Source organism: Pteropus medius, unplaced genomic scaffold, assembly GCF_902729225.1.
Source record: "Pteropus medius unplaced genomic scaffold, Ma_sr-lr_union100, whole genome shotgun sequence".
Classification (NCBI taxonomy): Eukaryota; Metazoa; Chordata; class Mammalia; order Chiroptera; family Pteropodidae; genus Pteropus; species Pteropus medius.
The window spans coordinates 13,627,981-13,648,361 of NW_024349799.1; the positions used below are offsets into that span (position 1 = coordinate 13,627,981).

Sequence of the window (20,381 nt, forward strand, 5' to 3'; positions counted from 1 at the left end):
CTATCTCTGGCTGGGGTGAGGTATGCGTCCTGGTCCTGCATGTGTTCACATCTGTGTGTTCAGGTGTGTGTGTGATCACACCCTTGCTGACTATGCACACCGCCAACAATATGGACGCCCAGGTGCCAGAGAGGTCATGCCCTACCTCTGGGCTCAGAATACATTCTAACGTTCCTCAGTGCTTCCATTTAGAGAGAAAATAATTTGGGCGGTTTTTGAAGACCTCCGGAGGAGTGACCACTGTCCCTGTGTGTAGTAATATCTACTTGTCATCTGTCTTGTATACATCCACTGTGTTTCTGGGCCACCAGAGTGTGCATATAACATACAAGGACTATTTTTGTGTGTGTGTGGCAGCCTTCCTTCTTGGACTTCACAGAGCTTTAGCAGGGGTGGGTGGGGGGACAGAGAGCAGAGGCGCGGGCCACACGTGGGTGCACCCCGACACTGAGCATGCTCCCCTATACACGTGTGCCCCGCGTGCACCCAGCCCCCATCCCTGCTGCAACAAAAGGCCAGAACACTCTGCCTGTCGGGAGGAGGCAGGGGTGTCCAGAACCAGGCCTGGAGGTCCGTCAGTGGTGACAGGATTGAGTTCTCAAGCAGGGAATCCTGGTTAATAACAGGAGTAGGGGGTAGGAGGAGTCCTTCGGCAGGGGTGCCGGAGTTGGTCGATTTCATCCCAGCGGTGCCAGAGCAGCACTGACTTGTGGGTGGACAGGCTGCTTCCCTGGGGGAGACAAGTAATGTTCATGAGTCACATCACCCGAAATACATGCAGAGCTGCCTCCATCGCTTTTCGCTGCAGCCCAGATTGACAAGTTTGTTTGAAATCGCGATCCACAGGATATATTTATAATCACACCTTTAAAAAAATCTTGTAGGCCTCCCCTCCCCCCACAGCCAGCCGCAGGCTGGCGGGGCTTATGCAAGGATACCTCGCGGGGTGGGGGTAGGGGGGTGGGACACCTGCCGCCCGGTACTGCACCCACACTGAGGAGTCAGTCCATGGGCTTGGTGGCCCTAGTCTCGGCAACGGGAGGAGTGGCCTGGCCGCCCTTACCTGGCGCACAGCCCACCAGCGGTGGCCGCGCCTTCACCCGATCGACCCCCAGCTATGGAATTTCATTTATTAAATGTCGAGGCCTCCGCTGGCAGCCCCATCGCTTGGCTGTCTTTGTTTCTCTGCTGTGTAGGCGCGTCTCGAGCACGTGGCAGCTGGAGCTCACAGGCCAGAGGAAAAGCAGCCTGGGTTTAGAGCCTGTGTGTGGGCCGCCTGGCAAAAAGAGAGCGGGCTGCCCAGGGACTAGGACCCGCAATCCAGGCTGAGCTCCCCGTTTCCTTGAACTCCAAGACTTTTCAGGGGAAAAAAAGATGATTCACCCTTTTTCTAACATCCTCCCCCCTCCCCCGCCCCCGCGCCGCGCCTCATCTCCTGGTTGGCCCAGGCACGGATCTACTCCCAACTTTGTTCCGGAAGCCCCCAGCCCTGCCACGGCTGAGCTTCTGGGCTTGGGGCTAGGGATAAAAGGATTTCAGGATTTCTCTTTGGAGATATCGTCACCTCAGGAAGCAGGACAGTTAAAGAGAAATCACACACAAGGTTCTAAAAACAATTTAATAAGGAAACGTACAGGCATTCTCCCGGCCACTCCTAGTCGTCCTTCCCTAGCTCCAGCCCCCTCCCCAACTCTGGCTGCAGCCACGACACTCTGCTGACCCCTCGTGGTAGAGGTGGGCAGCGGTCCCCGTCTGCCAGAGACGCACGCCGGCTGTCTCCTCCCCGGCTGGAGAAAGGGGCGAGGCCATCCATCTACTTCTCCCTCATCCTTCGCCGCCGGGACCTGGCACTGCCGGGTGTGGAGGAGGAAGGAGAGAAGACCACACAAAGAAACCTGAGAGAGGCGTAAAGAGTTTGCAAGCTTTTGCTAGCACCTCCCACATAAACACTTCTTGGATTTTTCTAAGTTAGGGCTGGTGTGGAATTCCTTATTCCTGTCTTGTTCTAAGGTGGGCTCAAAAAGGCACTATGTCTAGTCCCCACAACCTGTCTCAGTCCGCCTGGTTAGGGAAGGGATGCATCGTTTCCAGGGCAGGTACTTTCTTTAGCTCAACCCAGGAGGTAGTATCCAGTTTTATTTTAAAGGTGAGTGGTCTGAGAAACCAAAAAATTTAAGCAATTTATTTCAATTAAGGTTAGGCAATTAGTAAGGAGGATTTAGAACTCAGGTGTCTTTAACATCCCAGTCTTTCCTCCCTCCAGGGACTGGGCTAAGCCTCTAGGTCCTCCCACCCTTGCAATAGGCGGCCACAGGGGCCAAATCCATTTTTACTACAGCGTCTGCAGAGATCTACCTGGAAGAACCTCTCTGCCCTGGGGTTATTCAGAAAGGAGACAATCTCCGGAATCAGTCATTTCCTCTCCTGAAGGGACCACACAGGGTCGAGGTGGGGAGCTGCCACCTGCTGCTTTCTCAGTCCAGCCCCACTCTGGACCTTTCAGAGGACAGTGTATGGAGGAGGGGCACTGTCTTCCCAGCTTTAGTGGACATTCTTTTTCCAATGTCAAGTGCAGAAGATGGAGTTTAGTTTCCTAAGAGGGCAGGGAAGACTCCTATATAATAATTCAAGTGCCAGACCCCTGTTTGCTCCAGTGACCCTTGGTACTAATGCCCCCCACCATTCTCAGGAGTCCCTGATCAGTCACTCTTTTTTGGGAATCTAGATCCTTCCTCACGTTCCACTGGGGCCCAAACTCAATCCTAAAGGCCACACCTTCCCGCACTCCTGCAATGCTGAAGCAAGGCCTGTAGCCCCCTTCATCCTCAGCAAAAGGCGAACTGCCAGCGGGTGAGGTTGCGCTCCAGCCCACCTGCCATCAGGATGATGCCTTCATTTCGGCCAGGCCTGACTCCCTCTCTACGCTTTCATGAGGTGAGGGGGACAGCACAGGATCCTCTTCTGCCATCCGCCACCCCCAGTTTTAGCAGGTGGACTACAAGCCCCATGATGCCGCGGGGCCGAGCTGTGACAAGCTCAGTCCCGGGCACCCAGGTCCCCCTCCTCTCTCTCCCGCATCTCCGCATCCCTCGCCCGCCGCTCCGGTTGAGGGCCGGGCTATGCGGCTCCACAGAGCGGGGGTCTGCGGGCGCGCGTCCCTGCGGCGGCGGCGGCGGCGGCGTCCCCGAGGCCAGAGCCCGGTGCGCCCCAGCACCCGCTGCGGGCGCCTGCTCTCTCCGCGGAGCGGAGTCTTTGTGTGCGGGGGTGTGGAAGGCGAGCCGCGAGGCCGCGCCGCGCCGCCGAGTGCCCGCTCTCTCCCCGGGCGGGTGGGGGCCTCTCGGCGCCGCCCGCCGTCGCCGTCGCCTTGCGAGGACGCCCGCGCCCCGCGCCGCCCGCCCCGCGCCTGGCACGCTGCCCCCGCCCGCCGGCGCCGCTCGCACATGCCCGAGCCGCAGCCCTGCGAGCAGGCAGCGCCCGCCCCCCTGCCCCACGGCCCCGAGCCCCGGATCCGGCGCCGAGCCTCCTCCCGGGCCGGGCGCCGCGGCCCCGGCATGAGGAGCGGGCGATGATACCCGCCAACGCCTCCGCCAGGAAGGGGCCCGAGGGCAAGTATCCGCTGCACTTCCTCGTGTGGCACAACCGCCACCGCGAGCTGGAGAAGGAGGTCTGCGCCGGCCAGGTAAGAGCGCCGCTGGGGCGCCGCGGGGACCCTACCGCGGGGCGTGGGGAGAGGGCGCGGCGCGGGCTGTCCCGCCTCCCCGGCTAGTTTGCGGAGCTTCTTTGTTCGAACCGCGGGTTTTGTGCTTGTGGACCGGGAGAGGGTGATGGGGACGGGCCCCGCCCGCTCCCCTCCGGCCGGGACAGGCTACCCGCATGTGTCCCGGACCCTCTAAGATTGGGGTACGGGACACTGTGCCTCTCCTCCCCTGGGGCAGTGAGGGCTGCGGGGAGGGGCTGCCAGCTAGGTCTGTGTTCCTTGTAGTGGGAGAATCGGCCCCACTCAGCTGAGCAGCGACACCTCCCGCGTGAGTGTGTGGAGGTGGGAAAGGCCTGCGTGGGGGGTGGGGGGGGTGGTTCACAAGTCAAGGATCAGAGAATAGGCTGTGTAACATTCCCAGGCATCCCAGCCCCACCCAGTGCCCTCTGTTCTCACCATAAGAGTCTGTTTACTCAGACTGGGCAGAGCCCCTGGATTCCTGAGACCCCAGAGCGGGCTCCGGAATGGGGAGTGGAGAGAGATCCTCCTGGGGAAACCCTGAGGGCCTTGTCCAGGTGCTGAAAGGCGCTCTCCTGCCCTCTGGTGCTGGGTCCTGGCTTCTAGGCTCTGAGGAAGCTGGGGGTCACTGGCCACAAGAAAGATTTGAGGTTCTTCACACACAGCGGGCTCTGGTTCCTGCTAGTTAGTGAGAACAAATGGGTCAGCCAGCTTTGGCTGGACGGTGGCCTCCAAGAAGATGGAGTAAGGTGAGGTCTCCTGACCATTCTTCAGGATCAAGGCTGGCACAGGTCACAGGTACTTCCCAACTCTGTCCTTGGCCTCCAGGCCACAAGTAGGCACTCGTGGCATCGATGACTCTCTCCAGGGTGGAGAGACAGGACCCAGAGACTGGCTCAGCCTGCTCTGGGTTGTCTCACCTTGAGGCCTGCAGACTTGGCCTGGGTCTGAGACCTCAGGGCCATGGGCTGGGAGCAGTTTGTTCAGGAGTTGTCCCTTTTGGGAATATGCCTTTTGAGGGCCACTTCCCGAGTCACAGGAATTTCAGTCTGAGCAGCCATCTGCTTCCCAAGGGAAGAATGAGGCAGAGAGCAGGATATCACTATACAGCAAGTGAGGTAAGGGTCAGAATGTGTCCCTGAAGTCCACTACTGAGCCCTCAGGCCAGCATAGCATTCGGCTCTACATAACAGTCCCAGGAAATGTTGGAATGACCTTTAGGTCCAAACCTTTAGGCTGATTGAAATGTCCACTTCCATTATACCTCTGCTTACACAGGGATGTTCCATGTTGCCCCTCAGCTCATGTCTCTGTCCATCATCAAGGAAGTAGTTTTCAGCCATAGAAGCCTGGTGAAGGAAGTGAAGTCAAAGTAGTAGGTCCTGGGGAACAAAGACAAACAGCCCCTGCCCTCAAGGAGACCTCGTTCTGGTGATGCGATTGTGATCAGGGAAGTACAGTCTGAGGTGCAGGGTGCTGAAACACAGACAGCCCTGTCTCTTCTGGCCATTCTCTGCTTTCCTCCCCTGAAGGCAAAAGAAGACAAGCCTCTGATGGAGGTTACAGCTGGAGGGATTTAAGTCTGATCTGAAAGGAACTTCTTGATGGGATGGTTGAAGGATGGTGGGCTGAATGATTGTGGGGCAGAGGGCTAGAGGCCGAATCTCCAGAATGCCTCAGTCTGCACTCCTTTGTTGGAGGGGAGGGTGGTCTTTTTCTTGCAGCTTGGAGAGAAGCAAAATGCTCTAGAAGAAAAGTCTTTCACCCAAGCCTCTGATTGATAGTCCTCAGGTCAGCAGCCCTCTTGCTGGGGTGAGGTTGAGGTGGGGACTACTGACCCGCTGTAGTTAGGGGTTGTTTAGGGCTGCTGAGTGTGTTCCTCTTCTTTTCTCTTTGGGCTGTCACGGAAACCAGGCATCAGATTCATTCCATCCCCACCCCCTCCACCCTGGTGAGTTCGTGTCTTCTTGAAATGGATACCACCTGCCCTTATCCAGGCCAAGGGGAATATAGGGCACTGGTTGAGGTTAACCCTTGTTCAACCACAAAGGAATCAGACCAGTCATCTCCTTCACTCTGGAGATGCCAATAAGGGGAGTGCCAATCAGTCTGGGCGGGAGAGGCTCCTGGCTGTATCTTAGCTCCGAGACTGACCCAGAATGATACTTGGATCCAAGTGTGCATTGCTCAGTCCCCAGGGCATCAGGTTCCCAGGGAGAGCCGAGGGTGCCCAATCCAGCCATTTCCTGCAGGGGATGGGACTGCGGGAAGCCACCTAACATCATAATGAAACCTTCACAGACCCCTGGCATTCCAGCTGGGGGTCCCCAACTTCTGGTTCTCCTGGCACCAACTATCACAGAAAATAGCCAGCTTTCCTCTAGCACACAGCAAGCAGCTGGGTTTCCCTATCTTCACTTGGCGTAGCTGCCTATTCTTTACTCCAAGAAAGCCCCGCAGAGGCCCTCCTCTGGGCAGGTGTGGCAATGCTGGCTCCCCGAGGAGGGGCATGGCATGAGGCTTCAGAGCAGGTTCATGAGCTTTGCTCAGCCACACCCTTCCTCCAGCTCATTTGGGGGCTGGAAGCAGGGAGTAGCAGGGAGATGGGAGGTGCTCAGTGGGCATTTTTGTTTTTGTTTTAGTGAAGAGAAGGGTCCATGACCACCCTTAGCTAGCACCCAGCTGTATAATAATTGCTGGGTGCCCTGCTTCCTGCTATTCACATGCCCTGCCAGGTTGGGAAGGGGACAAGGTTGTAGGCCACAGGATGTACCAGTTCCCCCTTGGCTGGCAAGGCCCCGAGGTTGGTTCTGGAGTCCCCAGTGCCTGGTATTCCCTGGGGTGGGAGGTAGAGTTTAGATTGCATAGCTCCCTGTGGGAGGGCAGAGAAGAGCGGGAGGCGGGTCAGATGTGGTCCCAAGGGAACATTTTCTTTCTTCCTGGGGCTGCTTCCACCATGGTCTTTCTTTCTTCTTTCTCCAGTTCATCCTTCTGACCTAGAGGCAGGAGAAATAGGATTGTGGGGCCCCTGGATGCTTAGGCAGAGGCTGCCCCATTCAAGGTATCTGTGCTGGCCAAGAGCATCTGTGATCCCCTCTCCCCTTAAAGTGGACAGTTCCGGTTGTGGGCCATCACCACAGCTGGTGAGTTGGGAAGCTCAGGGGAAGGAGCCACAAACCCCGGAAACCAAAAATCAATGTGTCTGGGTCTGGGACAGAATGGAGGGGGCAGGGTAGAGGGAGAGTTAGCAGGTACTACCCCTACCTGCTCAACTTAGCTCAAGGAAGCATCCTGCCTCCCTCCCTCTTGAGCGACTCAGGCATACCTGTCCCTACACCTCATGGTCAAGTGGGAGAGTTTAGAAGCAATAACTACACCAAACTATCTGTCTGTCCTTCCTGGGGCTGGATAAGAAAGGGGGCAGGGAAAGGAGAGAAAGGCTGAGCAGGCAAGGCCCCACACTCTGAGCTCCTCACCCTTCTTCTCCAGCACCTGTGTTTAGTCTATAAATTTGGTGTGTCCTTGCAAGATTGCACCTAGCAAAGGGATTCTGCTAATGCTAAACAAGTTTGAAAAATACCCTGCTAGTGCATGTGGGTGCAAAGGGTGTATATGTGCAATATGCTGGTAACAAACGTGTGTTATACATGAGTAGACACCTGCAGAGCCAGAGGGCAGCTGGGCACGAACGTGCTTGCATACCTCCAGTGCACATGTACTGTGAGTGTGGAGGCAGGAGTATGAGTGTATATTCTTATGGTAACAGTACACACATGCTGTGAGCGTGCGCAGGTGTTTGCTTGAATGAAAGCAGGGGGGCTGTCTGTCCAAGGAGCCCTGGCTCCTAAGCAGGAAAGAACCCTGCTTTTGACTCCAGCTGAGGCCTGCTGGGGTGCAGTTTCCATTCTCTTGGTGGGAAAGGCTGGGTGTTAGGTTTCATGGGAAACCTCTTAATTCCAGCAATTAAATAGCTGCAGGCCTTTGCTGAGGAAATTAATGAATTCTCCCACCTGGGCCCAGGGCATGGTGCCACTTCTATTGCAGGCCCTGCTTTGGACAGGTCAGGGGAGCTTCTTTGGGGCTTGGCTGGGTTATGCAGGATGCATGTTGGCCCTGGAACATGCGTCCTGCATAACCCAGTGGTGCCTTAGGGACTCTGAGGAGGGTAGTGGGGAGAGCCTCTGAGGAGTGGGGGCCAGAGGGGCACCTCTGTCTCACAGGCAGTGCCAGTCTCTCTCTGGAGCCTGGAGCTGAGGTACCTGAGGAGGTGGGAGACAGGCAGCATCTGGAGCCCTGGGGCCAGGCAGGGTGCCCTGCCAGCTCCCTGGGGCCTTATTAGCAGCAGCAGCAGCAGACCATGTGGGGCAGGGCCAGTGGGAGGCATGGATAGCTCAGCTGCAACCCCATGGGAAGGCCTCCTACTAACTGCCCAGCCAGCTCAGAAACTGTAGGTCCTTCACCACTCCCACCCCCTGGCTCAGGACCCCACCCAGGTCGGGACTGAGGAGCCCAGCCCAACCCATTACAGGCAAATTGGAAACAGCGCCTCCCTCTGCGGGGAGCTGGCCCGGAGGAGCAGTGGGAGGGCCGCTCATATCTCAGCCACAGGGGCCAGGCACAGTTTGGTTTGAAGCTCCTGGAATATTTAAAAATGAAGAAATGTGAACACAGGATTATAAAAATTATATAAATTATTTAAAATGCTTTCTTTTTGATAAAGGAGTTCATACTCGTGTTTTAAAATATTTAACTCTTGCTAGAAGGCTTACAGTGAAAGGCAGCCGTCCTCACTCCACCTCTCCCCACCTCTCTATCTCATTCCCCAGAGGTGACCACTTTGAACTTTTTAGGCTGTTCTGTTATTTACCTCCATAATTATAAACAATATACTTCTACGACTATTTGTTGGCTTATCAATTTTATACTTTATTGCCTCTCCCCATTGCCCCTTAAATATAGTCATCTATACATTTGTTTAACAAATATTTATTAAGCACAAGTTATGTGCCAAGTACTGTCTAGGGACAGGGGATATAGCATTGAACGAAACAGAGAGGGCCCCTCCCCTTGTGGGGCTTACAGTCTAGGTGAGGGAGACAATGAAAAAACAAACAAGCAATTTAATGTCGGAAGAGAACTGAAGCAGGATAAGGGGCAATTGATAAATAGCACTTGTCATTTAAGATGGGTCGTCAAGGCAGGCCTTTCTTAGGAGGTGACATTTGAGACATTTGAGCGGCGACCTGAGTGAAGTGAGGGAGAAAGCTTTGCGGCTGTCTAGGGTATTCAGGAGAAGATGGTTGCGGGGAAGGCTGGTGTGCAGGGGTGGACTTTGGAGGAGAGGTGGGAGAACACATGAGTTCAAGGAGATGTCCAGGGCTGTTGTATGAGAAGCCGTGGGAAGGTTTTAAGCTAAAGGGTGTCAGAGCCTGAAGACCATTTCAAAGGATCGCAGTAGCTGTGATGGGCCATGCAGAGAATAGACCTGAGGAACCAGATAAGGAGTGAAGAGGTCAGCGAGGAGGCAGCTAGGCCACCAGGTAAGAGAGAGGGTGCTTACAACAGGACGGAAGCGAGGCGATGAAACTGAGAAGACTCTGGATCTGTTTTGAAGGTAGAGCCTATAAGGTCAGGTTTTGCTGATGGATTAGATATAGAAGGTGAGAAAAAAGGAAGAGATAAACAGTTTCAAAGTTGTTTCTCTCTATTTTTTTTTACCTGAAAAGGGAGTGAATTGAGGTATTGTTTTCTGTGATGGTAGAACTGGGGCAAGTGCAGCTGTCCAGGAGTAGCTGGAATGAAGAAAGCAAGGGGAAGAGAAGTCATGGAAGGTCAGGATGTCCTACTCTGTCTCATGAATACAATTATCTTTTCATATTTTTCTGAGGATGTAAATTGCTGTTTTCCTCCAAAAATGTTCTCTTCTATTTCCTGCATGACAGTGTTTCCTCTGGGTTTTTAGCATCCACGTTCATGTTTTGTTTCCTTTCATGTTGGTGGCTTTCCTCAAATGTCCAGTTACCCATGGCTATTGGGGCATATTTAAGAATGGGACTGTGGAGCTCACTGATGCATGGTGCTACTGTCAGATAACTGGGTGGCAAGCTGGCCTGCTTGCTTACTGCAGGATTCTCCAGTGTCTGTAACCAGAGGTCTTTGGTGCCTCTAGTTTCTCCAAGGAAGAATTCGCCAATCTCCTGCTAGGGGTAGGATGGAGCAGTGGTGTGTAGTCTGGCTGCCAGTGGGTCAGGACCAAAGGCAGGGGAGAGACTGGGTTTTCACTGCTCACCTGTTTTCAGCCCCATGATCTCATCCTCAGGCCAATGTCCCTGAGTCCAGTGCATCTCAAGCTCAATTTCTACAGAGAATAAACCCCTGGCATCCTATGGAGGGGAAGAGGAGCATCTCCCAGCTTTACAAGATTGGATAGTGGGGACAGGGGTTCTGAATTTTAACCAGTGCTCTGTATTCAGCTCTGAATCTCACTCTCATCTCTGGTGTTCCCATTGCCTGCATGTTCTGTACCTTTCAAGGGTGCTAGGGGGTGATCTGGCTTGCTGCTATTCACTGGGGTTCCCCTCTGTGAGTGCCTGTGAGTGCCCTCCGCTGCTCTAAGTCAATGATGCCCCAGCCACTTTCTGTGTTCTAAAGATGTGCTGAAATTTCTCATCTGTTGACATCTCTTTATTCTTGTAAGTTTTAAATATTTTATTGACATTCTTATACTTACTCACAAATTTATTTGTTTGGGGCACTCTTTATATAGATCTAAGTTTTCATCTGGTATAATTTCTCTTCTACCTGAATAACTTCTTAAACATTTCCTGAACATCTTCTGGTGATAAATTCTCTTAGCTTTTGTTTGTTCGCAAAACTCTTTTATGTCCCCGTTATTTTTGAAGGTACTTTTCACAGGATATAAAATTCTAGTTTGACGTTTTCCCCCCAGCACTTTAAAGATGTCATTCTATTGTCTTCTAGCTTGCATGGTTTCTGATGATAAGTGTATAGTATATCCTATATTTGTTCTTCTGTACATAGCGTGTCTCATTTCTTAAAATGCTTTTAAGATTTTCTTTTTATCTTTTTATTAGTTTTCAGCATTTGATTTTGATGGGCTTTGGTGTAGTTTTCTTGATGTTTGTCTTACCTGGATTTCATTAAGTTTCTTGGTTCTGTGGATATATCACTGTATTAGTTGTTGTAACAAATTACCACAGGCAGGGTGTGGTAAAACAACAAAAATTTATTCTTTCATCATTTTGGAGGTTGGAAGCCCACACTCAAGGTGTCATCAGGGCCCCACTGCCTTCAAAGGCTCTAGGGGAGAATCCTTCTTTATCTCTTCAAGCTTCTGGTGGCTCCAAACATACCTTAGCTTATGATTGTATAGCTTCAGTCTCTGCCTCCATTGCCACATGGACTTTTGCCTCTCTGTGTATTTTGCCTTTCTGTGTCTTATAAAGACAGATATTGGATTTAGGGGCCACCTGGATAATCCAGGCTAATTTCATTTTGAGATCCTTAACTGAATTACATCTCTAAAGACCTTTTTCTGAATATGGTCACATTTATAGGTTCTGGGGCTTAGGATACAGACATATATTTGATAGGGGTACCACCATTCAACCCACTACAGTAGGTTTTTAAAAAATCAAATTTGGAAAAGTTTTGGCTATTATTTCTTTAAATTTGCCTTATTTACCCCATTTTCTTATCCTATCCTCTGGAACTCCAGTTATACTTACGGTAGAGCCTTGTAGTATTTCACAGATTGCTGAGGCTTTTTGCATGTTTTCCAGTATTTTTTTTTTCTCCTTTGTGCTTCAGTTTGTATAGTTCTATTGCTGTGTTTTCAAGTTCACTGATTTTTAAAAATTCTGTAATGCCTAATCTACTGTTAATTTCACTCAGTGGTTTTTTCATTTCAGATACTATACTTGCTACCTCCTATTTCTTTCCCCATAAATGTTATGTTCATGTTTTCCTTTAAACTCTTGAGCATATTAAGCCATTCATCATCTTTATTATTTCTGAATATGTTTCTGTTACTTGATTTTTCTCCTAATTATGGATCATATTTTTCTTCTTCCTTGCATGTCTAGTAATTTTAAACTGGATGTTGGACATGGTCAATGTCGTGATATTACACATCTGGATTTTATTGTCTGTCTTTAAAGAGTGTTAGGATTTATTCTGGCAGACCAAGTTACTTGCAAATCAGTTCAATCCTTTTCAACTTATTTTAAATTTTTATTAGATTGGGTCTAGGTGAGCCTTTTCACTAGAGATAGTTTAGCCTTACTACTAAGGCATAACCCTTCTTGGGTCTCTATTGAATACCCTCCCTGGGTAAATAACAAGTACTCTCCACTGTAGCAGGTTGGAGCTTGAACGTCACCTTGCCCTGGGTGAGCTCTAAGAATTTATCAACTTATTGCTCCTTTTCTGCCTGGTTGTGTTGAGTTTCACTCTACACATATGAAGTTTAGTATTTACCAAAGACCCAAAGGGACCCCATGAAGATTTCTGGAGCAATTTTGTTGCATAGCTCATTCCTTCCTAGAACTCTTCCCTGCAACTTCTAGCTACATCAGTCTCCCTGAACTATTGTTTCCTCAACTCTTGAGTGAGACTACCATGTTCTGCTGGAGATTCTCCTCTTTGAATTTCAGTCTTGAATATTCCTCCAGGTAGAAACCCAGGCAATCTTAGGATATTGTTTGTTTCTCTTATTTCAGGGATCACAGCCCTGGACTACTTGTTGTTTAATATCTGAAAACAATTATTTTATATATTTTGAGGCAATAGTTTTCTCCGTTTATAGTTGAAGGGTAATTTAGTTATCTCATCATGGTTGGAGTAGAAGCCTTTTCCTGGCATTTAATCAAGTTTTGGGAAGGAGAGGAGGAGTTACATGCATTCAATCGGTTCACTGTCTTTAACTAGAAGTCTTAGATTCCATAAATATATTTATATATTTATATTTAATAAACATATGCTTTTATCACCCAACAGAAACTCCTATAGTGTAATCATGCTATTTGCAAAACAGTAATAGGATTTATAAAAATGTTAATACATAGCATTCCACAGGCACAGGACATGGGTTCAAAGTTGTATGATGAACATATTCTTTCATTCCTATTGATGTATTACTGCAGTTGTCTGCTAACCTTCATTCAGTGTCAATGATCTAAATTGCTGGCTCTTCCTGAAGGTGTGGTCTTGGGCCCCTAGGATAGATCCTGTCTCAGGTGCCCTCCTTAACCGGAAGCCTTTCTAGATCACCCTTCAGCCCCAAGCTTACTCTTCGCAGGCAGCACACTGGAGGAATGAACCTAGTCAGGGGTCCTAGGTGGACAGGAAAGAAGGAAGGCCCTCCCTTTCTCAGAGATACTTCCTGACTTGCCCTGTAGGCCCCTCTTCGCTCACCTGACCCCAGCTCATTGTGCCTGTTTTTTCCATTGCCTTGTGAGATGGACAAAGCAGGGCAGCCAGTTGATTGCCGCCTGCTTGGAGGCTCTTGGGCTCAGATGGGCTGCCTCAGAAGTGACCAAGGCTATCTCTTCACCTCTTTCACCAGGTGGACATCGAGCAGCTGGATCCCCGTGGGCGGACTCCTCTACACCTGGCCACTACGCTGGGGCACCTCGAGTGTGCCCGAGTACTCCTGGCGCACGGTGCAGATGTGGGCAGGGAGAATCGCAGCGGCTGGACGGGTAGGCACCCCTGCTTACTCCGGCCCCACAGCCAGGGTCTCCCCGGCATCAGATCCTCGCCTGCCTTGTGACATTTCCTCCCTCTCCCCCAGTGCTTCAAGAAGCTGTGAGTACCCGAGACCTGGAGCTGGTGCAGCTGGTGCTGCGGTACCGGGACTACCAGAGGGTGGTGAAGCGTTTGGCAGGCATCCCCATGCTCCTGGAGAAGCTGCGCAAGGTGAGGGCCAGCCTCTCAGTCTCCCCATCTTAGCCCTGAACCCTGACTATGGCAAAGACTAGTCACTCTCCTTATTGTCCTCCAGGCCCAGGACTTCTACGTGGAGATGAAATGGGAATTCACTAGCTGGGGTAAGAGGGGCTGATGGGGGCCCCTCTGGGCACTCTCCCACCTCAGGGCTTTTGTACGTGCTGCTCCCTTGCCTGGAGCACTCTTTTCATAGCTCTTTCTGTGGCTCCTCTTCTTTTAGTCCTCAGCTCAATGCCTGCTCCTCAGCTAGGCCTTTCTACACTGTCTCAGACACTTTCTCAGACACTGTCTCAATTCCATTATTATTATTTCCTTTACTTTATAATGATTTGCTCATTTGTTTGTTACTTGCCACAATGCTTCAAGAAGGCAGGGTTCCTGTCTTGTTCAATGTTGCAATCACCAGTGACTAGAATAGTGCCTGGCACATAGTTCATGTTTAATAAATATTTATTGGAATATTCGTTAATATTTGTTGGATGAAAGATTGAATGAACAAATTAACAAATGGTAGATACTAGGGACTTGGTGGTAGCTGAGACGCACCTGTCCCTGACCCCAGATTGCTCCTATCTGAGTGACTGTAGTCTATGTTTGTGTGGGAGTCACTGGGGGAGGGGCTTTTCTCACACCAGTTCCCTTACCCTTTCTCAGACACACCCCTGACCCCCATGCCCTGAGGTGGCCCATGTTGGGTGGTCCAGGCAAATCGAAGCCACTTCTGACCTTTCCTTCCACCTAGTGCCCCTAGTATCCAAGATCTGCCCTAGTGACACCTACAAAGTGTGGAAGAGTGGGCAGAACCTTCGGGTAGACACCACACTCCTGGGCTTTGACCACATGACGTGGCAGCGAGGGAACCGTAGTTTCGTCTTCAGGGGCCAAGGTCAGAAAGGCGGGAAGTGAGGCAGGGCGGGAGGCTGGAGACAGCTCCATGCCACCCCTGACCCCCCTGTGCTATTCTGTGGCTGGCAGATACAAATGCTGTGGTCATGGAGATTGACCATGACCGCCGGGTGGTATACACGGAGACTCTGGCGCTGGCCGGGCAGGACCGCGAGCTGCTGCTGGCTGCTGCCCAGCCAACTGAGGAGCAGGTGCTGAGCCGGCTCACTGCACCCGTCGTCACCACACAGCTTGACACCAAGAACATCTCCTTTGAGAGGTGAGTGGGCATGGCCTTGATAGCCTGGAGCCAGCCTGGTGAGGTGCCCCCTCACTTGGACTACTCTGCTTTCCCAGGAACAAGACTGGCATCCTAGGCTGGCGCAGTGAGAAGACTGAGATGGTGAATGGGTACGAAGCCAAGGTGAGACCCCAGCTCCTGGGTGCCAGACCCCACCACAATCTTGCCTACAGTGAGTGGGGCAGGGGATTTCTGACCACCCTGTCTCAGCCTTGGAGGTACAGAGGCTATGCAGCATGGAGGGAAGGGCACTAGACTAAGAGGTAACTGATGAGAAAGGCCAGAATTTATTGAGCACTTAATATATTCATGTTCAAGGCACTATTTTGACATTTTATATGTACGTACGTACGTACGTACGTACGTATGTATGTATGTATGTATGTCACACACACGTACACATGCATGCTCATTTAATCCTAGCAACAACTCTTTTGGGTATGGCTATTATTATTCCCATTTTACAGATGTTCATTGAGCCCTTTGAAACGGTATCCCATTTCATCTTCACAACAACTCTATGAAGTAGGATATCAGCCCATTTTATGATGAGGAAATGGAAGCTGGAGGTAGTTAACTAACCTGTACAAAGTCGCACAACCATGAGAGCTGAGGTTCAGACCCTAAGTGCCTGACTCCAAAGCCAGGCCTATACCCCTAAGAAGACTGTCAGTTACTCTGGGACTCCCACATCACTCATGTGGGACCACATGGTGCCTCCGCTAAACGAAGGGACTAAGATACTGCAGGGTTCTGTATTGTTTCTTTCTGAAAGCCTTCCTTGGTTCTGTAGGCTGAGTCAAAGTATTTGCTTTTTGTTCCCACAGCTCTGTGCTCCCCACACCAGAGCATATACCACACTATATTATAATTGTCCATCTTCTTGTCTCTTCAACTAGATTGTGAGCCTCAAGAGGGCAGAGATTGTGTCTAGCTGTGCTTGTTCGGCACTGTATTCCTGATGCCTGCCTCAGGGCCCGGCACATAAAGGTTCCTCACAAAGTATTTGTTGAATGAATGAAAAAAAAAGCCCTGAGATAGGAGAGTACTTACCCAAAGGCCTGGAGATGGGAGCAAACAGCTCTCCCTCCCCACCCAACCACCTTTCCTTGCAGAAAGTGTTTAGGATACCCTCGGGGGTTTCAGAGTTGTCTTTGAGCCCTTTCCTCATCTTTCCCCAGGTATATGGGGCATCCAACGTGGAACTCATTACCCGGACACGAACAGAGCATCTTTCAGAACAGCACAAGGGCAAGGTCAAAGGTAATGAGGTAGAGGCATTTGGTGGGAGGTGGGAAGAACCAGCTTCCACTCGAGCACCTCCATCAGTATTCCCTCTGGCATCCTAGCAAAAGCCGGGGCGGTTGTTTTAGGTAAATAGGTTTCAGTTCAAGTGCCAAATCTTAATGATTGTTGGTGGCTGCCTGGAGTGCTGCTAAGATGATTCTAATGTCCCATTGAGCAACATTTGGGCTCAATGGGACAGAATTGATTTACATTATACAATGTCTGCATTGGATTTGAGAAGGGAGAGAAATGTCATGATGCTATTTATTGGCCATTCCAGTCTAGTGGGACATATACTCTTGGCAGAGAAAGTCAGGGGGCCCTGACAGTCCTGTACCTGTTGATACCACCCCTGACTTTCTGGGCATCAGTTAGTCTGTCTAAGTGGAGAGACATAATTCCTACCTCATAGGAGAACAAATGAAGTCATTAATATGGAAGTACCTGAAGCAAAACATACACATTCCCATGCATACCCTAAAACTGCTCACCAAAGGCAGGTATTTTTTGTCCAGTGTCACCAACCTAGAGACTGACACTTTGGGAAGTTCACCCTGAGCCCCAGGCCTACTTTTATTTCAGATGTGCTTATAGTGGTCCTGGCCCTGCCCTTTGGACTCCTCAGTCACCTTCAGATGAAGATGCCTGGATGTGTGGTGTGGATAAGCAATCTCCCCTTCCCCCAGGAACCAGCTTCCTCCCTAGGTCTTGGGTGCTGTCACTTCTGAGGGCTTCTGTGTCCTCTGAGATGCCACATTTCTTGTAGGCTGTAAAACACCTCTGCAGTCCTTCCTGGGAATTGCTGAGCAGCATGGGGGCCCTCAAAATGGGGTGAGTGTGTGCTATGGGTATCCCGGGTGGAAGGGTGTGAATGTGGCTCAGGAGGAGGCCTGGGAGGCATCCTGCTTAGCATGGCCTGTGTGGACCTCTTTTCCACAATGCCCAAGGCCATGGCAGCTCCACAGTGGTAGTGGGGACAGTTTCAGGGCTTGTAATAAAATGTCTGGCCTGGAATGAGGGACAGAGAAGGGCTCATGGGTCTTTCCTGGTATGGTACAGACCTTGATCACTCAGACTCTGAGCCAAGCCAACCCCACGGCCATCACTGCAGAAGAGTACTTCAATCCCAACTTTGAGCTTGGCAACCGAGACATGGGCCGCCCCATGGAACTGACCACCAAGACACAGAAGTGAGGCCCCCTGCTGGTGCTGGGGAGGGGTGGGCAGGGCAGAGCTGGGCAGGGGCTCCAGAAGATGCTGGGAGGCCATGGCTTCTACAATGTCCCTCACCCCTTGGGATCCGGGGGGGGCAGGTTCAAGGCCAAGCTGTGGCTGTGTGAGGAGCATCCCCTGTCCCTGTGTGAGCAGGTGGCCCCCATCATTGACCTCATGGCTGTCAGCAATGCACTTTTTGCCAAGCTCCGGGATTTCATTACCCTGCGCCTGCCTCCTGGCTTCCCTGTCAAGATTGGTGAGACCTCCACCCCATTTCCTCTCAGCGGCTGTTAGGGGTATGGGGATTAGATGAGGCAAAGAGTTTGGGGGTGCTAAGGTGTGAGGGGGCAGGTTGTGGTACCTGATGGTTTCTTAATCCTCAGAAATCCCGATCTTCCACATCCTCAACGCCCGTATCACCTTCGGGAACCTCAATGGCTGCGACGAGCCGGTGCCACTGGTGCGAGGCAGCCCCGGCAGCGAGACCCCTTCCCCGGGCAGCGACTCCTCTAGTGTCAGCAGCTCCAGTTCCACAAGTGAGCTCTGTCCTCCTCTGAGCCCTCCTTCCATTTAGTCTCTCCACCCCCCACACCCCCCAGTGCTCACCGCCCCTTCCTGGGGAGCCAATCTGACTCCAGCCTGCCTTCAGCCTCGTGCCGCGGTTGCGAGATCTCCCCAGCCTTGTTTGAGGCCCCTCGTGGCTACAGCGTGCTGGGAGGCCAACGGGAGTCGGCAACCCGTGACGATGATGATGACCTGCTGCAGTTCGCCATCCAGCAGAGCCTGCTCGAGGCGGGCAGTGAGTATGACCAGGTGTGTCCCCGCGGCTGTGCCAGGCAACCAGTCGGCTGCACCACCATAGCCAACTGGCCCACGCCCCCTCCCTCCAGGTCACCATCTGGGAGGCACTAACCAACAGCAAGCCCGGCACTTACCCCATGTCCTACGAGGGGCACCGACAGGACAGGTCAGTACCTGCCAGGATTTGGAGACGCCTATCCCTCCACCCCACATGTACAGAGTACCCCCGTACCCTGTCACAGTAGGCGAGGACACTGCCGGCTGAGTAGTCCCTCTTGGCCCAGAGAAACCATGATACTCTCACCGGGGACCCTACGGGTATCAAGATGGCTTCTATCACTACCCTTTCCTGATACTGGGGTAGATGAACAGTACTCCAGAAAAGGCCCAGGAGGAGGAGCCAGGCCTTGTGGCAGCTAGACCCTCACCAAAGAGGATGTCCGGGCCAGGGTTCTAGAAGATGCCCACATGCCCTGGGCCACCTTCCACTGGGAAGATGAGCTTTGTAGGGGTTAGGATCTGCCACAATTGGATAGGATCCCAGGAGATAAAATGGGACTCCTCACCTCCACTGGAGGTATCCTGGGACTTCCATGCTGGCTCCCGGCTGTGCTCACCTGGCAGGTGCGCCCAGAGCCCTGGACGTGTTTTCCCCACCCCCAGGAGCACCCCACCCACGCCGCAACGCCAGCCTGCGCCCCGCGCCGCGGTCCCCAGCCCTCGGCCTAGCCCCGGCCCGGGCCCCAGCGGCCGGGTGTTCCGGACCTACGACGAGCAGCTGAGGCTGGCCATGGAGCTGTCAGCGCAGGAGCAGGAGGAGCGGCGGCGGCGCGTGCGCCAGGAGGAGGAGGAGCTGGAGCGCATCCTACAGCTCTCACTAACAGAGCAGTAGCGCCACTGCAGGCCCTCGGCCACACCACGTGTGACCCGTCCCGGAGCGAGACACTCTCTGGCCCCATATGCCTGCCCAGATGCGGCTAGAGGCTGGAGCCACCGCCACAGGGGCATAGTGAAGCACTAGGCACAGGACCGGGAGGGGTTCGGCAAGGCCACAGAGTACCATTCTGGGCCAGGGTCCTGGAGGCAGCTGGCACGGCCCGGTCTCCCTGCTTTGCTGTGTCCTGACCCCGCCCCTCTCCCCTGGGCTCAGGCCTGTTCAAGCCGGAGAGGGGACCTTAGAGGAGCAGTGTCCCCATCCTTGCTCCTTCTGGCCAGCCCTACTTTCTGCTCACTGACCCCACTCCAGGACACTGCCCGTCAAGCCTTTGCATCTCCGCTCTTCATCCCTGGGGGAGGAGGAGGCGGGGGACAGCTGAGCTCCCCACGTGCTGTGTTGCTGCTTTGTTCCAGACACAAACCAGCACGTCAAGGGCCCAGCCCCTCTCCCACCCCAGCATTTCAGCGTCAAGTGCACTTAGCGGGGTGCCTGGCTCCCCCAGCCCCCCACACCCCTCCCAGGTCTCAGGGTGGTCCCGGTTTCAATTGTGGCGGCCAAAGGTTGGAATCCCCTTCCTCAAGACACGTTTCTGTGGTCAGGGAGGGTGCCCAAGGTGCGCCCCCCCCAACACACCCACCTGGGCAAGGCCTGACTCCCTCATGCTGTCTTGGCAAATGGGGGGACATATTGGGCTGGGGGCAAACACTAGACCCTATACTAGACTGGACCGAGAGGGGTCACCCAGGGCCCTAGTACCACCACCCACCCCTACCCACCAGCTGCTGCTAGCCCTCTGTGGTTGTGTGTCCCACTGCCCCCACCAGGGGCTGACTCTAAAACCCTTCATCCAATGGTGCTAACCCCCGGCTCTCCCCTGCCCCAACCCACCCACCCAGAGAAGCACAGACCCTGTCAGGGGCAGGGGCCCACTGCAAACCCTTGTCTGGGTTCTCTCATACTGGCCTTCCTGGCTCAGCCAGGGAGGTTCAGAAGGGACACAAAAGGGATGGAAGAACAAAAAGAAACTGTTCCTCTCACCCCCCTCCCTGATGCCAGGGGCACCAGACTGATTCTGAGGCACAAATTAAAGAGGCTTCAAACCCAAGCCTTTTCCTACCTGCCTTTACTTGGGGAGAATGCCCACCTGAGGTCTGGGGGCTCCTTCCGAACCTCAGTGTGGGGAAGACTGAGGTAAGAGGATGCTTGGTGGGTTTTGAGCCCAGCCAGGGGTGCATCTGTCAGGGGGTCTGGGAGCTTGGGGGTAGCATTTG

The 20,381-nt window shown here is 52.7% G+C and overlaps 1 protein-coding gene across 3 annotated transcripts; it reads left to right on the forward strand.

Annotated features, from left to right (window-relative positions):
• Positions 1–3,060: 3,060 nt before the first annotated feature.
• ANKRD13B (ankyrin repeat domain 13B) lies at positions 3,061–20,215 on the forward strand. 3 transcript variants are annotated; one of them, XM_039886188.1, is made up of 15 exons: positions 3,061–3,679; positions 13,302–13,437; positions 13,530–13,654; positions 13,740–13,785; positions 14,427–14,570; positions 14,660–14,849; positions 14,927–14,993; positions 16,052–16,133; positions 16,924–16,988; positions 17,217–17,347; positions 17,471–17,628; positions 17,756–17,908; positions 18,022–18,185; positions 18,263–18,339; positions 18,837–20,215. In XM_039886188.1, exons 1-15 carry the CDS (start codon positions 3,566–3,568, stop codon positions 19,063–19,065), a joined length of 1,881 nt encoding a protein of 626 aa, XP_039742122.1. In that variant the 5' UTR covers positions 3,061–3,565; the 3' UTR covers positions 19,066–20,215. The 3 variants fall into 3 exon arrangements, with proteins under 3 accessions (XP_039742122.1, XP_039742124.1, XP_039742123.1); XM_039886190.1 differs by having other exon boundaries at positions 3,536–3,679; positions 18,022–18,171; positions 18,837–19,034; XM_039886189.1 differs by lacking the exon at positions 18,837–20,215 and having other exon boundaries at positions 3,536–3,679; positions 18,022–18,171; positions 18,263–18,811.
• The last annotated feature ends 166 nt before the right edge of the window (positions 20,216–20,381 follow it).